Source organism: Bos taurus, chromosome Y, assembly GCF_002263795.3.
Source record: "Bos taurus isolate L1 Dominette 01449 registration number 42190680 breed Hereford chromosome Y, ARS-UCD2.0, whole genome shotgun sequence".
In the NCBI taxonomy this organism is placed as follows: domain Eukaryota; kingdom Metazoa; phylum Chordata; class Mammalia; order Artiodactyla; family Bovidae; genus Bos; species Bos taurus.
Window position 1 is genome coordinate 19,345,441 of NC_082638.1, and position 19,425 is coordinate 19,364,865.

General features: G+C 46.0%; 1 protein-coding gene across 1 annotated transcript; it reads right to left on the minus strand.

The window, feature by feature from the left end:
• Nucleotides 1-6,947: 6,947 nt before the first annotated feature.
• LOC132344498 (melanoma antigen preferentially expressed in tumors-like) lies at nucleotides 6,948-12,338 on the minus strand. Its single transcript, XM_059884121.1, has 5 exons — nucleotides 11,994-12,338; nucleotides 11,111-11,177; nucleotides 9,419-9,738; nucleotides 8,532-9,134; nucleotides 6,948-7,773 (listed from the first exon to the last, which is right to left on the minus strand). Exons 2-5 carry the CDS (start codon nucleotides 11,144-11,146, stop codon nucleotides 7,197-7,199), a joined length of 1,536 nt encoding a protein of 511 aa, XP_059740104.1. The 5' UTR covers nucleotides 11,147-11,177; nucleotides 11,994-12,338; the 3' UTR covers nucleotides 6,948-7,196.
• Between the last annotated feature and the right edge of the window lie 7,087 nt (nucleotides 12,339-19,425).

Here is a 19,425-nt window from a genome sequence, read left to right on the forward strand (position 1 = left end):
CATGGATTTCATGCTGAACTCCAGGAGCTTGATCTAGGCAAGGGCTCATGCTTTCTAAAACCATGTCGGGGTGCTAGGTCACACCCTGGTCCCCCTCCTTCTCCCTTCCTTCCTCACTCCCCCTCTTCTCTCTCCTTCCCCTTTGCACCACTTAGATTATATCTCAAGCTTTCCCTCCCACTGCCTTTACAGCCTTATGCACACAGATTCTTAGGAGGAGGGAGGGTTTTAGAGAAGAAATATGTGTATTTCCATTTCTTATAAGGTAACAGTCACTGAATTAGAAAAAAAATGAAGTTCAATAATGAACGTGATCTCAAGCGCTATAAACAGATATAACATCAAAAATACCGTTCTTATCAAATCAACATGTGTTCACCTTAAATTTATAAAATATATGTCCATTACATCTCAATGAAACAGGAAAAAAAAAAAAAACCTGACCATTAGAAAGAGATCATTTTATACTCTTTTAAGATGGTTGATGGTGAGTGCTGTGTCTAGTTGCTCAGTTGTGTCTGACTCTTTGTGACCCCATGGACTGTAGCCAACCAGGCTCCTCTATCCATGGAATTCTCCAGGCAAAAATACTGAAGTGGGTTGCCATGTCTTTCTGCAATGCTGGTGAGTATGAAAACCCAAGGCTAGGGAATGCCCTGGTGGTTCAGTGGTTGAGAATCTGCCTTCCAAGGCAGGGAGCATGGATTTGATCCATGATTGGGGAAATAAGATCCCACAACACAGAGGGCAGTAGAACCCACAAAGGATGCTGCATGCCACAACTAATACCCAAGGCACCCAAATAAGTAAATAAAAATAAATATTTGAAAAAACTCTATGTTATTTACATTCTTCTGGATATATTTGAAAGCATGATATTAACAGTTTTATTTATTTATGGAAGCACCACGAGACTTCCTTCAGGATCTTAGTTTCCTGTCCAGGGACTGACCCATGTCACCAGAGTGAAAGTATTGAGCACCAAGCACTGGTTTCCCAGAGAATTCCTAGTTTTATTTACTTAAAGGGTTTATTCTTATTGTATGCAAAAGCTGCATCCTTTGCAGTGTTTACACTTACAACAAAAACATTTTGGGTGTCAACTATAAAATGTTTGCAAAAACTTAAGGGAAAGAAAGGAAAATTTTGACTACTTATTTGTGCTTCTAGGCTTCCCTGATGGCTCAGACAGTAAAAAATCTGCTTGCAGTACAGGAGACCAAGGTTTGATCCCTGGGTCAGGAAGACATCCTGGAGAAGGGAAAGGCTAGCCACTCCAGTATTCTTGCCTGGAGAATTCCATGTACAGAGGAGCCTGTAGAGCTATTATCCATGGGTTTGCAAAGAGCCGAACACAACTGGCCAACTAACACGTTCATTTTCATATGCTTCTAGAAATTGCTCAAATTTCAGAATCACCTGGGACATTGTTAAACATAGAGATTCCAGGGCTGCATATCACATCTCAGAAACTCAGATTGCCAGAGGAGAGGGCCTGGGAATCTGAAAGTTCAGTGTTTGCCGCACTTGATTCTGTAGTGAAGTGAATCCCAGGGTGTAAAATCCTCCAATACTTTGGGAAAGATTGATCTCTGGTGTCGCAGAGGTATAGAATCCACCTGTTAATGCAGGAGACCTGGGTTCAATCTCTGAGTTGCAAAGATCCCCTGGAGGAAGAAATGGCAACCCACTCCAGTATTCTTGCCTGGGAAATCCCATGGACAGAGGAGCCTGGCAGGCTACTGTCTATGGGGTCACAAAAGAGTCAGACACAACTTAGCAATGAAACCACAACAATGAAAGTGAAAGTCGCTCAGTGGTGTCTGACCCTTCATGACTCCACGGACAATACAGTCCATGGAATCCTCCAGGCTAGAATACTGCAGTGGGTAACATTTTCCTTCTCCAGGGGATCTTCCCAACCCTGGGTAAAGCCAGGTCTCCCATATTGCAGGCAGATTCTTTACCAGTTGAGCTACAAGGGGAGAACAACAATAAAAAACATGTTTAAAATACCCAAGAATCTACTCCTTCAGGAAACCCTGAGGGTGGAGGGTCAAGAATTCATTTTTTCATCATTGGACACATTGACCACCTGCCTTGGGAGGAGCAGGTTATTGGTAATTCAATACACCAATCACATGTTGTTGCTTGAGCTGGGAGCTTCATTCTCCCCACCACCCTTCAGAGATTCTAGGACTCCCACACATTCTCTGACAGCGTCTAGATGTCCTTCATATTGAAAGAAGTTAGGGTATAAGCAAAGCCAAGCGATCTGGGTCCAAACTTCTCAATTTGGGCCACACTTTCAAATCTCCTGGGCTGTGATTCTTAACCCTCAGTGAATCTAAGGAATTGCTATGTGTTTTGTCCAAAAACACATTCTTGTCCAACAGTTGTAGGTCTGAGTTTCTCACAAGCTCCAGGTGTTGCCCAGGCTGCATAAGGTGTCATATTAAACAGTGAGTATTAGAGAGCTTTTGAAAAGTACTGATGTTCTGGTTGACTCTGCCAATCTTACTCCATACCCACAGAATCAGTATCTCCAAGAATTGGACCAGGGAGTCAATGTTATTAAAGGTCTCAGACATTTCTAAGGAGCAGGTATATTGCAAATGTGCAGCCAGGCAAATCACCCCACCATCAACCCTGTTTTGGGCTTTACTGTGTCCTGAAAATTCCATATGTTGAGGGGACTTTCACAGTGGTCCAGTGGCTAAGAATCTGCACTTCCAGTGCAAGGGGCTGGGCTCCAGTCCCTGGTCAGGGGACTAGATCCCACATGCTGCCAGGAAGACCAAAGCCCCCATGTGAAACAACTAAGACCTGGTGCAGTCAAATTAATTAATTAATTAAAAATATATCTGTAGAAGTCCTAGCACCCAACACTTTGGAATGTAACCATATTTGGAAATAATACCTTTAACAAGGTGATTAAGTTAAAACAAGGTCGCTAGGGTGGGCCCTAGTCCAATCTGATGGTTCTCCATATAAAAAGAGAGAGGGGAATTCCCTAGCAGGCCAGTGGTTAGGGCTCAGAACTTTCACTGTCAAGGGCCCAAAGTCAAATCGTGGTCTGGAAACTAAGACCCAGAAGGGAAGCATCACAGCTAGCAACAAAACAAAAAAAAAAAAAGAGGAAATTAGGACACAAAAGACATCAAGGATGCTTGGACATAAAGGGACAGGAGGACACAAGAATGCAGCTGTCTATGCATCAAGGAAAGAGACCTCCAGAGACACCACACTGTCAACACCTTGATTCTGGGCTTCGGGCCTCCAAAACTGGGAGAAAACAGTTTTCTGTTGTTTAAATCTGAGGTATTTCTGGTGGCGACCTTAGTACCCTAACACATTCTTTAGATCGGGAGTCCCTAGAAAGGGCTCACCTCAAGGACAGGCAGGATGTACACAGGTGATGACTCAGCTCCCACGTGACTCCCACCCATCAACAAATGCCCACCCACCCAGATTTTCCAGGAGGAAGCCTGCTCCTGTGAAACACTTCTTGCAGACCATTGCTGCTAAAGGTCTCCATCCAACTCTCTTTCTGGCCCCAACATCTTTTACTTCTCTTCTAGACTGTGAGGGACAGAACCTTGAAAACAGAGTGAGGCCTGTGCTCAAACCATCCTGGATGTGAAAGGGAGTATGTCTTTTAATGAAAAAAAAAAAAAAAAAGGAATAAAACCCCAGAGCTGTCAAGCAGAATACAATGAAGCTTATCACCAGATGTACCAAAAAGCCTTCATACGTTAGGTTAGGAAAAAGCAGAGGACATGAGTTCAATCTCTTCTGCAGGTAAGGTTTCCAGGAATGAGGACAGCATGATTTCTGTAGATGGGTTGAGAGCAGGTGAATTTATTGAAAGGCATTTGAGTCTGTAGCCAGAAGAGGAATATGAGTGGAGGGGGTATGTCATCCTTCATTTCCCTCTACCTCCAGAAGTTTCTATGATATGGGCCATGATCACAGGGCTCCCAGAGTTCAGGGAGAGAGGAATGTTTGGTGACTTCATCAAAGCCTGACGCATAGAAGCTGCCTTTCAGAAGCCAACATCAGATTTCTGGACCATCTGTCAGGCTCAAGAAATGACCTACTAGGAACTCTCTGGTAGTTCTGCAATGGTGAGGACTCTGTACTTTCACTGATGAGTGCATAGATTCTATCCTTAGTTGGGGTTAGAAGCTGCAAGCTTCATAGGCTGGCCAACAAACAAAACAAAAAAAGAAAGACAGACATGACCTATTCCCACTTTTCCTTCCATGGACAACTGCAGGGTCAACTCCAGTGCAGGTCCATTGCTGTGGTCAGGGAGGAAGCTCCCCGAGGCTTGTGACCATGGAGAGACATGTGATCAGCCTGAGTGTCCACCAACAGGGCTGGGCACCTCACACCAACTGAGCACCTGGTACCCAGTAGGAGATCAGCCCTACAGATAAGGGCTGTATGAGAAGTGGACTCTACAAGGTGGCCAGAAAGCACACCTTTCAAGAGGGCACTAATCCAGGTGGCCAGCCTGTTCCGATTTTATCCATCTCTAGGGGAGAGCCAGGCATTTCCATTGTTCTCACAAACCTTTTCCTCTTCTACTCTCCCTGGGACATCTTTATATCAAGAGATTGTTGTTGTTCATTTGCCCAGTTCTATCTGAAACCCCATGAACTGCAACATGCCAGGTCTTGCTGTCCATTACCATCGCCTGAAGTTTGCCCAAGTTCATGTCTATTGCATTGGTGATGCCATCCATCCATCTCATTCTCTATCACCCTCTTCTCCTTCTGCCCTCAATCTTGCCCAGAATCAGAGACTTTCCCAGTGAGTCAGCTGTTGCCATCAGATGATCAATATAGTGGACCTTCAGCTTCAGCATCATTCCTTCTAACAAGTATTCAGGGTTGATTTCCCTTAAGATTGACTGGTTTGATCTCCTTCTTGTCCAAGGGACACTCAGGAGTCTTCACCAGCACCACAACTCGAAGGCAAAAATCTGTGGCACTCTGCCTTCTTTGTGGTCCATCTCTCACAATCGTACATGACCACTAGGAAGACCATAGCCTTGACTATAGAGACCTTTGTCAGCAGAGTAATGTCTCTGCTTTTCCACACACTAAGTTTTTCACAGCTTTCCTGACAAGAAGCAACTGTCTTTTGATTTCATGGTTTCAATCACCATTGCAGTGATTGCACAGGCCAGGAAGAGGAAATCTGTCAGTACTTCCACCTTTTCCCCTTTTATTTGCCATGGAGTAAGGGACCAGATGCCACAAACTTAGTTTTTTTTAATACTTGGTTTAAGCCGGCTATTTCACTCTCCTCCTTGATCCTCACCTCATCAGTCCAGAGTGTCTGGCTTCTTGCTACTTCTGCTCTCAGTTCTAATTCGCTTAGTAAGAAATCGTAAAAGGATGGTTTCACAGGTTAAATGCAAGGGTGGTACAGAGAGGGACTGAACCTTAATGGACCATGACACATTGCAAAACTCAATGACAACTTGCACCACCTGCTTACCCACATTATTAAAGGTAAAGTGAAAGTGTTAGTCAGTCCTGTCTGATTCTTTGTGACTCCATGTACTGTAGCCCAACAATTCCATAGGCTCCTCTATGGAATTATCCAGTAAAGAATACTGGAGTGGGTAACCACTCCCTTCTCCAGAGGATCTTCCCGATTCAGGGACTAAGCCTGAGTCTACTGCATTGCTGGTGGGTTCTTTACCATCTGAGCTACCAGGAAAGCTCAAATCAAAATGATACTAATTTCTAGGACATTCCTAGATTAAACTTTGGCTGGTCCATGCTGGTTTCAGCTCCACTGGCCAGAAAAAGTGGTGTAGTTGGAGCCCTCCACTCTGAAGGGCTGATCTGATTATCATTATTTTGTTTTAGTTACTAAATATCTCTGAATCTCAGAGGACTAGGTCTAAGCAAAGAGGTCTGATGGGTAAAGAGAATTTGTTAAAAGCCTTAATGCTGTCAAATTGGCAGATAACCAGGATTTGGAGGAAATTTTATCTTTACCATGTGGCTTAAGGTAAAAACGTAAGGATTAAGATTTTAAAAAAAAAGGTACAGATGAATCAACACTGAAATACTCAACTCAGAAGTGACTTTTTTTGACAATTGGGAATGGATTTCCATCAGCCTTTGAACAAATAATTGTGTGTGAAAGTTTTTATTAATATAAAAACAAAATAAAACCTGTGGTAATATTAGTGGCATAAAAGCACACTTAGACAATGGATTCAAGGATGTTGGGTTTTCTCTTAGAAACTGGAGGCTTCCCTGGCAGCTCAGATGGTAAAAAATCTGCCTGGGTTAGGACGATCTCCTGGAAAAGAGAATGACTACCCACTGCAGTATTCCCACCTGTAGAATTCCATGGGCAGAGAACGCTGGGAGGCTACAGTCCATTGATTCCCAAAGAATCAGATCCAGCTGAGCAGTGGGAAGGTGGGCACGGGCTGGTGTGTCCCAAAGGCTCCAGATGGTCTGCTGGTGAATATGCCCCAGGACTCCGGGCCTGACGTTGTACAGTGAACCCATCTTGGCACTGCCCATGGCCCGAGATGGAGGTTTTGCATCTGCTGGATCCACTGAGGAAAACCCCAGTGGCTGGGTGGGGTTAGTAGTAGGGGTTCCTTGGAAGAAGATTCCCACCAGCGGTGCTCACTCCTGGACACTTAGTTCAGTCCAGGCCCTGAGGATGCACCTTGTATATGATGACAGATTGAACAGCCTCAGAAATAAGTGAGGAGGTGGATGCCCTGGAAATGAGAACCACAGGGAGTGGAAAGATGGTGCCCTGAACTCCTTTAGCTGATCCTGGCCTATCAGAGAGCATCTAGGCCCCACTCATGCTCAGGCCGTTTTATAGAACCACTAACAGGAGAGTCATGAATTTAAAGGGGAGAATCATGGTCACAGGTCACAGAGGACACCAAATGATTGACATTGAAGTTCCCTTTATTTCTTTGTAACAATCCAACAGAGGGGTAATGACCCCATCACCCTACCAAGCCCAAAATTCCCCCTCCAAAAATCAGATTCACATTTCTAACTGTGTAGGAACATATCTCTCCAAAAATCCCACCAAGCCCTCCCCTACTGCCCACTCTAAATCACTTTCTCCTGCTTACACTGAAAAATTGTCTGAAACTGTTGTGTTCATTCTCAGCCTGCCACTCATGAGCTGGGCTAGTCGGGCAAGTAGCAGGGGCACAGGATGGGCTCGGTGTCATAGAGGATCTGGTCACCGCAGTGTGGACAGGGGCTGGCGCTGACCCAGAACATGCTGGACCGCCCAGACTTGCACAGAAGCTGCTTGAGCCGGGCATGCAGCTGAGCCAGAAGGCCCAGGTGCAGGGTGCCATGCACATCCTCATAGCTCTCCAGGGGTGCAGGGTACAGCACGTGGCTCAGCTTACTCAGCCCCATGGTGTGGTGCAGCAGGCTCTCCAGCACAGCCATAGAGATAGGGTTGCCACAGAAGCTGAAGGTGGTGAGCTGGGAGCAGCCGCTCAGGGAGGGTAAGAGGGCACTGAACTGAGAGTCCATGATGCCGCACTCATCCAGGTCCAGTTCCTGCAGGGTGGCTGAGGTCCTCTCAATCAGGACCTGCAGGGACTCCAAGTTGAGGCTGGTCAGGTTGACCCCGCTGAGGCCAAGGTCCTTCAGCAGGCTGACGCTCGGGCACTGCGACAGGTATGTCAGGTCTGACTCCGAAATCAGGCAATTGGCGATCGACAGGGTCTCCAGAGGGGTGTTCAGGCACCTGGGGAAAGACAGAGCAGTCAGTGTCAGGGGCAGAGGGATATGGGGAGGAGAGGCCCCTTTCACAGGAACACAGGGGATCTCACTGGCTTGGAGCTGGCCTCTCACCTCCTTGACAGGAAGGCAGGGGTTCTTCCAGGGGGAAGGTCATGCTCATATGGTTATGACCTCCCCCTGCACAAAATGATGAACTATTTTTAATGTGGGAAACAAACTGTAAACAAAGATTATTTGCCTATTTCAGCTTACTAGTATTTTGTTCACAGGAATTAAGATGTTTGTACAGGACACGGCTAGTTGAATTCAACAGCAGGCTGGATGCAGTAGACATGGGCTGGTGGGTCCCAGCAGTTACAGACGATCCCTGGGTGCATATCCCCCAGATATCCGGGGGTCACAAACCATCCATCATCACCTACAATTCATCCATCATCACCTACAATTCTTTGTCATTCTCTGTCATCGTCTCAGCTAAGACATCACTCTCTCGGAAAGAATTCCCAAGGGCATCACACCTGACCCCCACTATGCGGACTCCCAGCACAAGTCCCATTTGGCAGCATCTAACCTAGGCCACGCCTCTGACCCTAACCAGGGAGGTGACCTGACAAGAAGCCCAGGGACAGAGCGGCCATACCGTGAGGACTTCCAAGTGGCCTGTGCACACTGGCCATGTCCCCAGCAGGCACAAATAGACACCCCGATGGTAAAGAAATGAAAGAGGCCAGGTTTTGCTGCAGAGCTGGCGCCACACCTCACCTGAGCACCTGGTGCAGGCGGCCCTCGAGGAAGGAGATGGAGTCCAGGTAGAGCTCCTGCAGGTGGGGCAGGTTCAGGAACTGTGCACTGAGCTGGTTGACGCAGTTCTCCTGGTCCGGGGTGGTATGTGGCAATATGTGGATGCGAGACAGCAGCAGCCGGCGCAGGTTGCCCATCCGGCCCAGGTGCGGCAGGAACCTGCTCAGCGTGGCCAGCTTCCAGATGCAGTTGACCTCCAGGTCCTGAATGGAGTCCAGCTGCACCACCTTCAGGATCTTCCTGATGCTCTTCATGGGCATGGTGAAGATCCTCAGCTTCTGGCAGCGGATGTGCAGCAGCTTCCCCCTCTTCTTGGCCTTCTTCAGCAGGTAGCTGAGGGTCTCATCCAGAGTGTCCTCCTTGATGCACAGGTCGACCAGCACCTCCACAGGGGCCTGTTCTGGCTTCAGCCCCGCCTGCGCCTCCACCCTGCACCTCTTCTGCATTGGTTGGTCTGGCTCAGGCTCCAGCAGTGAGCAAACACTGACCTTCATCCCGGACCACAGGGTCCAGAAGTCCTGGTTGTTTTTCCGGCGCAAGTCCAGCACCTGCAGCTTCCACTGCCTGTGAGGCCGCAGGGGAAAGGCTGAGCCATGCAGAGGCCAATGGGCACCAGGACCCCATGAGTTCTCTGCACTCCACGTACCACAGCTCCTCTGGCTTCTAGGTCCCCCTTGGTTCCCACTTTAAGGGATAATGGGGGGTGGCCCACATGCTTTTTCTGCCCTCTCCCCCTCAACCAGTCCTATACATCCAATTGCTTGTTTCCATATGAGTCCTCATCCACCTGCCCTGTCTGCACCTTGCTTACATCCCCAGGCCTCACCAGTCTGCCAGGTTGACCTTACCTGGGGCGGACCTCCTGAGCAAGCAGGACATCCAGACCATCGAGTGCTGCCTGGAAGGTGTCCAGATGAGGCTGGTGGTCTTGCATCAGGGCCCCCAGTGGGAGGCAGGGGAAGGGCCAGGCCTGCACCATCGCCTTCAGGGCCTCTGTGTGCCTTCCAGCAAAGGCCTCCATAAACAGTGGTGGAAAGAGCTCGATGGGCAGCTCCTCCAGAGCCATGATGGCCAAGGCCTCATTGCGCAGCAGGCACTGTGCGCCCAGCTCCAGGAGTCGGGGTGGGGCCTGGACGTTCATCCTGAAGAACCTCCTCTGGAATGAGTCCTGGGAGGACGTCAGAGAGCAAGGGCATGGGAGTGGGGGGTGGCGTTTCCTTCTCTGGTCAAGGAACCGGGGAGACCCTGCTGTCCCTCCACCCTCAGGGAACCAAGGCAGGGTCAGAGACATCCTCTGGCCACAAAGTCACAGCTTTTGTCCCACCAGCACATGGACAAGCATCTCTCCAGGCAGCAACAAAGGGACAAGGTGACCTCTTGCTCCATCCCGTATCTCCTGGCTGCTGCATTTAATCCCAGCCCTACTGGCCGGTAGATACCTAGGAGTCTGACAGCTGACCCCACTCTCTTCAGAGAAAGCTTCTGATTATTACTCGAGGGCTGAAAACAGGAATCAGGAGTTTAGCCCAACACAGCCTGTCTCTAAACTCCAACCAATAACTCACACAATGAGTGCTGTTAGGTCACTACATAAAAAAGTCACTTTCACTGGGTGTCTCTTCTACAAATGTTATTACCATTTGGTTCAGTGGACCAAAGCACTCGCATTCAGAACAAAACCTCCACTCTTTCAAATATTCTACAGATTTTTTTTTTTTTTTGTATCCCATGGGATTAAAAAAGTCTTTAGCTTTTAATACAAAAAGAAACCCCCAAAATCCTTTAGGCTAGTCAAATCACAAAACTGTAAAATAATATGAACTATAATCACTGGTCTCAAACTAAAATGTAAAATGTCACCCAAAAATTCCTCCTAATTAGATGTCTTTCATTAAATCAATTCCAGGAACTTCCCTGAATTTCAGTGTGGAGGACTGTATTCTTTCACAGCAGGGGCATGAGTTCTATCCCTATCAGGGATCTATGACACCAGATGCTGTTCTGTGTGGCCCCATCCCCTAAATCTCACCCCACCCTAACCCATCCCTCACTGCCCCTACCCTGTCAAATTTTATCTAGTTAGGAAATGTTGTAATGATCTGTACAAGTGGAGAAAATCAGAGAAGCAACCAAACTGTCTGGGATAAAGGTAAAACTGCATGTAGACGGAAAAGCAAAGTATACAATTGCCAACGTGAATGGAAAGGCAAAGAAAATTCTCCACAGGATCGTGGCCTGCATGGACTGTCCCATGAAGACCCCAGCAGGTACATCTGTCAGAGCCCAATGCTCCAGCGTGGAGCAGTGTGCTCAGTCCTCAGACCCTCTTCTCCTTCCAGGACACAGTTTTCCGATTCTGGCTGAAATTTCCATTTCCAGATAAAGTGCTATCTTACTACTAGATTTCCATCCAGCTAAGGCTGAGTGGTTTTTGTTTTTGTTTTTGTTTTTTTACTTTCTCACTACATACAACTGATGGGATCCTGTCTGTTCACAATAGGTTACCAAAATATTTAAAAATATAAAAGAAGAAAACTAACCTGAAGGTACATTCGTTGGGGGAGTTTGGGCCACATCAAAATCAACCAAATGTTCACATTCAGACAGCTTTGTGTGGATGGTGATGTCACCCCAGAAAACAAAGAAACAAAGTAAGATTCCTGAGTATCACACTGTCACTTCTACACTGTCAGACAGTGAAACATGTTCCCGTTCACAGAGGAACAGAGGTGTAATGGAGGGATGATGGGTCCTCCAGATTTTGAGAGTGAAGAATTCCCTGGAACTGGTCAGATCAAAATACACCTAGGAGCTGGCCAGGAGAACAGAGGGACCAGACATTTGTAACAAAACCATGAAAGTACCCAAGAAAGTGTGCTTTGTTTGGAGGAATTCAAAGACTTATCTTAGCCTAGGCTTGTGAAATTGTCAGAAGAGGGAGTGGCTAAAAAGGGACCAGTGGATCCCTTAAACCCAAGACAAACCCAAGATCCAGACTTCCTTCCTCCCTGGAGGCAAAAGGGCATTTCCTTTGTGAAGCTAGGCTATTACATTTACGAATGTGTTTTAGGAGAGGATGGAACTGTTTTGGCTGGCCAAACCTTGGACAGGCATTGTTTTGCCTGAAAGCCACTTATGGCTTAGGGTCGTGGGCTCTCCTGAAGGGAAATAAACGTGGGCCAAGGACATAAATCTGTGTCAGCAAATGGCTGTAAACCGGAGGCTCAGGGGTCCTCTGCACATCCCAGCCTGGGCTCTGTCCAGCGACCTGTACCCTCAACATGACCTTCAAAGGCTCCTTCCCAATGTAGCTGGGTAACCTGACCTTCCCTCAGTGCCAGTGAACAAGAAATCCAAAGCGCCTTTGAAACCGCCCTCCCGCCCAACCCCAACCCCTCTCCCTCCCTTAAGGCTCTCACTTACAGAGATTCTGATGGGAGCTCAACTTTAAGCCCACAAATACAATTCAGTTTTTCCTTTGCTCTGCATTAAGAACAGGTAGCCACACGGACTTTCTCCCTGGGGAGGTGCAAATCCTGCATCAAAGGGTCTGGGTTGAAGCCCCTTCTGGGCCGGCTGACACACTGGTTCTGTTGAGGTCTCAGAACACAGACAGATGGAACCTCTCCACGCCTGGCATTGTGATGCCCCAACAATTCTATATGGAAGGCAAGAAGGAGGCCTTCCCTGAAAGCTACTCTACAGTTTGTTAACTTCCTGGATATGGCATTCACCAAATTCCCACCATCCCCATCAGCAGCCAGAGATGTGGGTGTCCCTTAAATAGAGTTAAAACCCCTAAAATAGGGTTAAGCTGGAATATGCCTTAAGGGCACTTTGACTTCCGGCAATCACCTTGGCCAAGCAGCTGCAGAAGCTCAAGATTAGCAACGAAGAGAATCATCCAGTCCCTGATTAAGTAACAACCATGAGGATGCTGGCACTTTCCACCAGTACTTCAAATAACTTTCAGAGAGAAGTCGAAATTCACCCCTGGTTTCCTTTCCAGCCTGGTGAGTGTGAGAAAGCCAAGGCAGGGCTCTGCCATGCTCCACGAAGGAGGAACTGGAAGGCCTACTTGGGGGAAGATGGACGAATGTGCCCCAGTGAACATTAGGAAGAGCTAGCTGACTTCATAGGGACTCAGGGAAACAGGAAAAAGCAGAAGTCTAAGCTTGGGATGTTTCCATGGGAACTCAGCATCCAGGAGATCTAAGGATGCAGGAGGGACCACTGTCTTCAAATGATCTAAAATCAAGGAGTATCAGTAAAAAGTTTTTTCTAGTGAGGCAGGGGACAGGCCTCTATCCACCCCCAGCTCCACAGAGTCTGTTTGTGCAGGGGACTCACTGAACACCGAAGCACTAGGGGCTCATCTGCATGAAGACGTGTTCTTCCTGCCCAGTGTCAGGTTTGGCCAGGACAACTCCCAGGACCCAGGCGTAGTCAACCTGGGGGACATATCTACCTGTTTTTGTGTTGCACAGGCTGGTGCAGCCACTGAGCTCATTTCATCATGGGAAGAGCTCATTCCCTCTCTAGTGGCAGAATTCCTTCTGTGACTGCAAAGCATCTGCTCCCCAGGGCTTTCCTGGGGCCCTTTGGAATGAATCTGCACCCAAAGAGTCACTAGAAATGTTGGAAAATGACCCTCCCTGGCTTCTGGAGGAAGACCACAGCCTGGATGATCCTCAGAGGCCCCAGACTGACAAGAAGCCTTGGGGACCCAGCCTCCAGCAGCCGAGATCCCACCTGGAGTTCCAGTATGTCTGTCCTCCCTCCACTCTGGAGTCAGACCCCTGCTTACACTGGAATAGTCTACCCTCTCTATGAGACCTCTTTGCCTCTTCCTGTGCTTGGCTAGACAGATTCAATGACATCTAGACCTAAACAAAAGAGGCCCCCTCCTTCTTCCTCCTGATTGAAGACTTGCCAGATGTCTAGGTCACCCTAACTCTAACCAGTTACTCCCTAGGGTGGTGATTCTAGAGGCAAAGCAACAGTAGGATGGAGTCGGTGGAGGAAGGGAGGTTGAGGGCCCTATCCAGGCAGGTAGGACTGCAGCACTTGGCAGGGGATAGCCCAGAACAAGGGGGAGGCAGAAAATGACAGCAGAACTAGGGGCCTAGACTCCTGGCTCTCAGAGCTGCATCTCATTTTCTGGAGGGGTGTCAGGATCGCTGAGGGCACTGCAGCCTGCACTTGGGGCCTAGGAGTGCCCCGAGGTGGTAGGGACAGAATAAGAGAACAGAATGTTCAAACAGTTAGCTTGAAACTTCATTAGGAAACTGTAGATAGAGAAGAAACTTTATGGGGTTTGGGGAGACCACAATAAGACTAATGACACTCAAGAAAATAATGGGAAAATTCTGAAACATGCAGGCTTGCTTGACACATAAAGCAAAACAAATGCTTAGCATCAAAGCCAGCTTGGATTTCTTTTTTTTTTTTAATTTTATTTAATTTTTAAACTTTACATAATTGTATCAGTTTTGCCAAATATCAAAATGAATCCACCACAGGTATACATGTGTGCCCCATCCTGAACCCTCCTCCTTCCTCCCTCCCCATACCATCCCTCTGGGTCGTCCCAGTGCACTAGCCCCAAGCGTCCAATATCGTGCATTGAACCTGGACTGGCATCTCGTTTCACCAAGCTAACTTGCTTAGCAAAAAAACCATGCAGCAGAAGCATGAGACATGGCCCAAAATAATCAAACTGTGGTGGCAAGAGACTTACATCCTGGCTAGTGAGCTCCATGAGTTAATAACCCCAGAAACATGGTCTTTGGCCACTAAGACAACTTCTTTCCATAATGTGCCCCCAAACAATAAAACAATAGCAGAAAACAGGACCTACAACCTGCCCAGTGATCAACAACTTACTGCTGCTGCTGGTAAGTCGCTCAGTCGTGTCCGGCTCTGTGCGACCCCATAGACGGCAGCCCACCAGGCTCCAACGTCCCTAGGATTCTCCAGGCAAGAACATTGGAGGGGGTTGCCATTTCCTTCTCCAATGCGGGAAAGTGAAAGGGAAGTCGCTCAGTCATATCCGACTCTTCACGACCCCATGGACTGCAGCCCACCAGGCTCCTCCATCCATGGGATTTTCCAGGCAAGAGTGCTGGAATGGGGTGTCATTGCCTTCTCCAAATCAACAACTTAATGCCTCCCCAAAACAGGCTCTGTGCATACAAAACACTATCACTTTTGGAAAGATGACTTTTCAAAATGAAAGACCTGCATTGAATTGAGACCTGAAAATATTTTTCCCAAGTAATACTACAGGGAAGTCTAGTGTGCTGCAGTCCATGGGATGGCAAAGAGTTGGATACTACTGAGCAACTGAAATGAACTGAACTGAACTACGATATCCTAGCCTGACCATATAGAATGGACAAATAAACTTCCCTGCCCTACCTGGGGGAGGCACTGGTAATGGAAACATGCTGTCTACTCAAGAAAAAGAAGATATTTTCCCCCCTCCCCTCTTCCTCTGATTGTGAAAGTGTAACTGAGTACTTAGGGCAACACAAGGCTTGTGAACCTTCCAAGTGTCCTCCTGTAATAAATGACTTCTTTTCTAGCACTTCACTTTTCATATAATTTCTTTCTAGTATTAAGTATTAGTCGCTCAGACATGTCTGACTTTTTGTGACCCCATAGACTGTAGCCCATCAGGCTCCTCTGTCCTTGGGATTCTCTAGGCAAAAATACTGGAGTGGGTTGCTATTTCCAACTCCAGTGGACCTTCCCAACTGTACATAAAGGAGACTTCATTAACGTGCAGTAGAGGATACCCCCAGTTAACCTGTTACAGAAAATTGCCTCTTAAGTCTTTAAATTCTATATCAGTTCTATACCTCTGCTTGGCCGATTGCTTATTTATGTAGGTTTTAAGGTGAATGACCTGGGGCTATTTGTTCTATCATGACACAGAAAGGACTGTGGTGCCAGAGCTCTTGGGAGCCCTGGAAACAATACCTAATAGTTTCACAGGGTCTGACTGTTTCTTTTTGCTTAAGGAAGATGCCAGTGTCTGTCCCTCCTTCCTATTTCCAAGGGCACATGAAGGGAGCACTGAGACTGGACACACAGATGAGAGAGGCTCAGAGGAAGTGGGTGCGGGCAGCTTGGGAGGGAATATTTCTAATATTTACAAAGTGGCTAGCTGGCATCCTTCTCGGTGACTGGAAGGGACACCTTGTGAGACAATCATGTTCATCTTCTAGTAAGCAGTATGTATGAGGCAGGTGACATACAACACAGGCATAACTAACACTGTTTTGTTAGGTGACATACAACACAAGTATAACTAATGTTTTATATTGGATATAAAGGTTAATACTGGAGAAGGTGATGGCACCCCACTCCAGTACTCTTGCCTGAAAAATCCCATGGACGGAGAAGCCTGGTAGGCTGCAGTCCATGAGGTTGCCCAGAGTCGGACACGACTGACCGACTTCACTTTCACTTTTCACTTTCATGCATTGGAGGAGGAAGTGGTAACCCACTCCAAAGTTCTTGCCTGGAGAATCCCAGGGAAGGGCGAGCCTGGTGGGCTTCCGCACAGAGTCGCACAGAGTCGAACACGACTGACCGACTTCACTTTCACTTTTCACTTTCATGCATTGGAGGAGGAAATGGCAACCCACTCCAATGTTCTTGCCTGGAGAATCCCAGGGAAGGGCGAGCCTGGTGGGCTTCCGCACAGAGTCGCACAGAGTCGAACACGACTGAAAAACTTCCCTCCCTCCCCTCAAAGGTTAATAGAGTAAACCCTAAGAGTTCTCATCAAAATGAAAATACTTTTTTCTATTTAAAATTGTATTCAATTTATCCATTGATAAATGTTCACTAGACTTACTGTGCTTATCATTGCAGGATGGATGTAAGTGGATTCATGATGCTGAACACCTTAAACTTACACAGGGCTATATGTCAATTCTATTAATGTCTCAGTAAGACTGGAAAGAAAAATTAAAAAGCCATGATATTCCACTCAGGTTATCTGAATAAACGAAAAGCAAGCAAGCCTCAAATATAATGACAGACAAACCTGATCTGTTCGGTGGAGCAGGGCCACCAGGGTGACAACTCATGTTGAGAGTGCAAAGCCAACTTAATAATGTAAGGCACAATTATTATATTTTCCCACAGCCATTCCGTATTTTTTATTTTATTATTTTTTTAAATTATATTTTATTTTTAAACTTTACAATATTGTATTAGTTTTGCCAAATATCGAAATGAATCCGCCACAGGTATACCCGCGTTCCCCATCCTGAACCCACCTCCCTCCTCCCTCCCCTACCCTCCCTCTGGGTCGTCCCAGTGCACCAGCCCCAAGCATCCAGTACCGTGCATCGAACCTGGACTGGCGACTCGTTTCATACGTGATATTACACATGTTTCAATGCTATTCTCCCAAATCTCCCCACCCTCTCCCTCTCCCACAGAGTCCATAAGACTGATCTATACATCGGTGTCTCTTTTGTTGTCTCGTACACAGGGTTATTGTCACCATCTTTCTAAATTCCATATATATGCGTTAGTATACGGTATTGGTGTTTTTCTTTCTGGCTTACTTCACTCTGTATAATAGGTTCCAGTTTTATCCATCTCATTGGAACTGATTCAAATGTATTCTTTTTAATGGCTGAGTAATACTCCATTGTGTATATGTACCACAGCTTTCTTATCCATTCATCTGCTGATGGGCATCTAGGTTGCTTCCATGTCCTGGCTATTATAAACAGTGGTGCGATGAACATTGGGGTACACGTGTCTCTTTCCATTCTGGTTTCCTCAGTGTGTATGCCCAGCAGTGGGATTGCTGGATCATAAGGCAGTTCTATTTCCAGTTGTTTAAGGAATCTCCACACTGTTCTCCATAGTGGCTGTACTAGTTTGCATTCCCACCAACAGTGTAAGAGAGTTCCCTTTTCTCCACACCCTCTCCAGCATTTATTGCTTGTAGACTTTTGGATCGCAGCCATTCTGACTGGCGTGAAATGGTACCTCATAGTGGTTTGGATTTGCATTTATCTGATAATGAGTGATGTTGAGCATTTTTTCATGTGTTTGTTAGCCATCTGTATGTCTTCTTTGGAGAAATGTCTATTTAGTTCTTTGGCCCATTTTTTGATTGGGTCATTTATTTTTCTGGAATTGAGCTGTAGGAGTTGCTTGTATATTTTTGAGATCAGTTGTTTGTCCGTTGCTTCATTTGCTATTATTTTCTCCCATTCTGAAGGCTGCCTTTTCACCTTGCTAATAGTTTCCTTTGTTGTGCAGAAGCTTTTAAGTTTAATTAGGTCCCATTTGTTTATTTTTGCTTTTATTTCCAATATTCTGGGAGGTGGGTCATAGAGGATCCTGCTGTGATGTATGTCGGAGAGGGTTTTGCCTATGTTCTCCTCTAGGAGTTTTATAGTTTCTGGTCTTACGTTGAGATCTTTAATCCATTTTGAGTTTATTTTTCTGTATGGTGTTAGACAGTGTTCTAGTTTCATTCTTTTACAAGTGGTTGACCAGTTTTCCCAGCACCACTTGTTAAAGAAATTGTCTTTAATCCATTGTATATTCTTGCCACCTTTGTCAAAGATGAGGTGTCCATATGTGCGTGGATTTATCTCTGGGCTTTCTATTTTGTTCCACTGATCAATATTTCTGTATTTGTGCCAGTACCATACTGTCTTGATAACTGTGGCTTTGTAATAGAGTCTGAAGTCAGGTAGGTTGATTCCTCCAGTTGCATTCTTCTTTCTCAAGATAGCTTGGGCTATTCGAGGTTTTTTGTATTTCCATACAATTCTGAAATTATTTGTTCTAGCTCTGTGAAGAATACCATTGGTAGCTTCTTAGGGATTGCATTGAATCTATGAATTGCTTTGGGTAGTATACTTATTTTCACTATATTGATTCTTCCAATCCATGAACACGGTATATTTCCCCATCTATTAGTGTCCCCTTTGCTTTCTTTCACCAGTGTTTTATAGTGTTCTATATATAGGTCTTTAGTTTCTTTAGGTAGATAAATTCCTAAGTATTTCATTCTTTCCGTTGCAATGGTGACTGGAATTGTTTCCTTAATTTCTCTTTCAGTTTTCTCAGTATTAGTGTATAGGAATGCAAGGGATTTCTGTGTGTTGATTTTATATCCTGCAACTTTACTATAATCATTGATTAGTTCTAGTAATTTTCTGGTGGAGTCTTTAGGGTTTTCTATGTAAAGGATCATGTCATCTGCAAACAGTGAGAGTTTTACTTCTTCTTTTCCAATTTGGATTCCTTTTATTTCTTTTTCTGCTCTGATTGCTGTGGCCAAAACTTCCAAAACTATGTTGAATAGTAATGGGGAAAGTGGGCACTCTTGTCTTGTTCCTGACTTTAGAGGAAATGCTTTCAATTTTTCACCATTGAGGATAATGTTTGCTGTGGGTTTGTCATATATAGCTTTTATTATGTTGAGGTATGTTCCTTCTATTCCTGCTTTCTGGAGAGTTTTTATCATAAATGGATGTTGAATTTTGTCAAAGGCTTTCTCAGCATCTATTGAGATAATCATATGGTTTTTGTTTTTCAATTTGTTAATGTGGTGTATAACCTTGATTGATTTGCAGATATTGAAGAATCCTTGCACCCCTGGGATAAAGCCCACTTGGTCCTGGTGTATGGTCTTTTTAATGTGTTGTTGGATTCTGATTGCTAGAATTTTGTTAAGGATTTTTGCATCTATGTTCATCAGTGATATTGGCCTGTAGTTTTCTTTTTTTGTGGGATCTTTGTCAGGTTTTGGTATTAGGGTGATGGTGGCCTCATAGAATGAGTTTGGATGTTTACCTTCCTCTGC